Source organism: Chiloscyllium plagiosum, chromosome 17 (assembly GCF_004010195.1).
Source record: "Chiloscyllium plagiosum isolate BGI_BamShark_2017 chromosome 17, ASM401019v2, whole genome shotgun sequence".
Lineage (NCBI taxonomy): Eukaryota > Metazoa > Chordata > Chondrichthyes > Orectolobiformes > Hemiscylliidae > Chiloscyllium > Chiloscyllium plagiosum.
In genome coordinates this window covers 3,872,062-3,875,218 of record NC_057726.1, presented here as the reverse complement: position 1 = coordinate 3,875,218, position 3,157 = coordinate 3,872,062, and the positions used below count along the sequence as shown (strand labels likewise).

Genomic DNA, 3,157 nt, shown 5'->3' with positions numbered 1-3,157 from the left:
GGATTGGAGGGTGGCTAATGTTGTCCCACTTTTTAAGAAAGGTGAGAGAGAGAAAGCAGGAAATTATAGACCAGTTAGTCTGACCTCAGTGGTGGGAAAGATGCTGGAGTCTATTATAAAGGATGAAATTACGACACATCTGGATAGTAGTAACAGGATAGGTCAGAGTCAGCATGGATTTATGAAGGGGATAGCACGGGGTTAGTAACAGAGTAAAGCAGCCCGTACCTTGTCCCTATCAAACAGAATAAAGCTCTGTTCAATCATAATTAGCTCATGGTGGGTCATGAAAAATGGTGTTTTTATTGATGTAGGAACCTTGCCTCACATCCTCCACACATCATCAATTCCTTTCCTGTTGCATTGCCAAATGATAATGCAGGACAAAAAGACAATATAAGGTGAAATAAAGGAGTAATAGGAATGGGCTGAATGGAGCATAAGAACTGGTCTTAACTGAGCTTGTTGCAAAGTGAGTTTCTGTGCTGTCCATTCTCTGTTACAAACAGCCAGGTAATCTGGTTGTGATATTGAAGTTGGTGGAAGACTGGAGGCCATAGAAGAATCATAGAAACCCTATAGTGTGGGAACAGGCCCTTCGGCCCAACTAGTCTACATCAGCCCTCCGACGAGTAACCCACCCAGACCCTATCATCCTATATTTTTACGCCAACCTAATTTTCACATGCCTGAACACTGTGGGTAATTTAGCATGGCCAATTCACCCTGACCTGCACATCTCTGGACTGTGGGAGGAAACCCACACAGACACAGGGAGAATGTGCAAACCTCAACCAGACAGTTACCCAAGGCTGGAATTGAACCAGGGTTCCTGGTGCTGTGAGGCAGCAGTGCTAACCACTGAGCCACCCTGCCGCCCTGCTCAGTCAGTGACACTGATTCCACTGTTTCCCATCATCTCACAGAACCTGTAACATTACCTAAACAAAAGGCACACACCACAGCAGGTCATGAGATTTGATTTCAATTAAAAAGCAACTAGAATTAATAATTAATCTGAGTCTTGGTCTGCTGGTTGTTATAAAAACCCAACAGGTTCTTTCATATCCTCTCAGCCATCGTTACCTGGTCTGCTCCTCACCCACAGCAATGGGCTTGACACTTAACTGCCCTCTGAACAATTAGTGAGGGGTAATAAAAGCTGGTCAGACCAGAGACACACTCCTCCCATTAAGAAATAACATTCGAAACAATAAAATGATTTATTAAATGATAAAATGATGCCACGTTGCAGCCCAATTTCTGGATTGTCAGTAAGATTACCTCTCAGGAAGGCACTTGAAGTCACAACCCTCTGATTAATGTCACTAACTGAGTGCTGCCATTACAAGAGCTCTTTGATGTGAAAGCTGGTCTTAACGCTGCCTGAGGGGCATTCGGATACATGGTGTCCACGGGAATGTTTTATCACAAACCTAACTCTGAGTCTGTGTTGAACTTTCTTTGACAGGATTGTCAGGGACTTGCACAGTGACTGTCGATATTGAGGAGGTGAATGACAATGCACCAGTATTCCCGCAGAAACAGGTACACCAGTGAGGAACGTTCTTTGGTATTGTTTCAACATTCACATGTAGGATGCTCAGGAAAAGCCATGTCAGACCACAGTTCCCCTGATACTGTCCCCATCAAGCGAAAGCAGCAGTAGCCACTACAATTTGTTAAGTGCACTCAGGAAAGTTTCCTCAAGCAGTATATAGAGGGTGCTACTCGGGAAGGGGCAAAACTCGACCCACTTTTAGGAAATAGGGGAGGACAGATGATGGAGGTGACAGTGGGGCAGCACTTTAGGACCAGTGACCATAGTTTTATTAGTTTTAAAACAGTTATGGAGAGGGATAAAACTGGTTCACAGCTTCAAGTTCGAAATTGGGACAAGGCAAATTTGTACAGAATTGGACAGGATTTGCAGGGGTTGATTGGAGATTGGAGTAGTTTGTTTGCAGGCAAAGGGATGTCCGGCAAGTGGGAGGCCTTTAAAAGTGAGATAACTAGAGATCAAGGTTCATATGTCCCTGTGAGGGAGAAGGGCAAGACTAGCAGGAATAGGGAACCCTGGATGACAAGAGATATTGAAGCTTTGACCAGAAAGAAAGGAGGTGGCGTGGCTCAGGTACAGGGAGCTGGGATCGAGGGAATCCCTGGAGGTATACAGGGAATACAGGAGTTTACTGAAGAAGGAAATCAGGAGGGTGAAAAAGGGACACGTTATAGCCTTGGCTGAGAAGATTAGGGTGAATCCAAAGAGGTATTAGCCACAGGCGAGGTCCCGGAAGACTGGAGGATAGCAAATGTTGTACCATTATTCAAGAAGGGCTTGACCAGTAAGCGCAACATCTGTTTTAGGTAAGTTACTAGAGAAGATTCTAAGGGATAAGATATACATGCATTTCGAAAGACAGGATTTGATTAGGAGTAGTCAGCATGGCTTTGTGAATGGGGGATCATGCCTCACAAATTTGTTAGAGTTCTTTGAAGAAGTGACCAGGAAGGTCAACGGGGGCAGGGTGGTAGATGTAGTCTGTATGGATTTCATTTAAGGTTTCACATGGTAGGCTGCTCTGGAAGGTTAGATCGCTTGGAATCCAGGGCAAGCTGACAAACTGGATGTAAAATTGGCTTGATGGTAGGAATCAGATGGTAACAGTGGAAGGATGCTTGTCAGACTGGAGGCCTGTGACTAGTGGAGTGCCTCAGGAGTTGGTGCTGGACCCATTACTGCTTGTAATCTATATCAATGATTTGAATGAGAACGTACAAGGCATGATTACTAAGTTTGCAGATGACATTACAATATGAAGTATCGTGCACAGTGAAGGTGGTTATCAGAAATTGCAGCAGGACCTTGATCAGCTGGGGAAGTCGGCTGAGAAATAACAAATGGAGTTTAACACAGGTAAGTGCAAGGCCTTGCATTTTGGAAAGTCGAATCAAGGTAGGAGTTTCATTATGAATGGTAGGGCCTTAAGTAGTGTAGTGGAGCAGAGGGATCTTGGAGTTCAGGTGCATGGTTCTCTGAAAGTGGAGTTCACAGGTAGACAGGGCAGTGGAGGAGGCTTTTGGCACACTGGCCTTCATCAGTCAGGGCACTGGGCAGAGAGGTTGGGACGTTATGTTGCAGTTATACAGGTCGTTG

General features: G+C 44.9%; 1 protein-coding gene across 1 annotated transcript in view; it reads left to right on the top strand.

Annotated features, from left to right (window-relative positions):
• Positions 1–2,093, top strand: part of LOC122558659 (cadherin-16-like) — a 38,616-nt gene extending 36,523 nt beyond the window's left edge. The window contains exon 7 of the mRNA XM_043707457.1: positions 1,472–2,093. Within this exon, the coding sequence (XP_043563392.1) occupies positions 1,472–1,560 (89 nt within the window). The 3' untranslated portion in view covers positions 1,561–2,093. The remainder of the gene's footprint in view (positions 1–1,471) is intronic.
• The last annotated feature ends 1,064 nt before the right edge of the window (positions 2,094–3,157 follow it).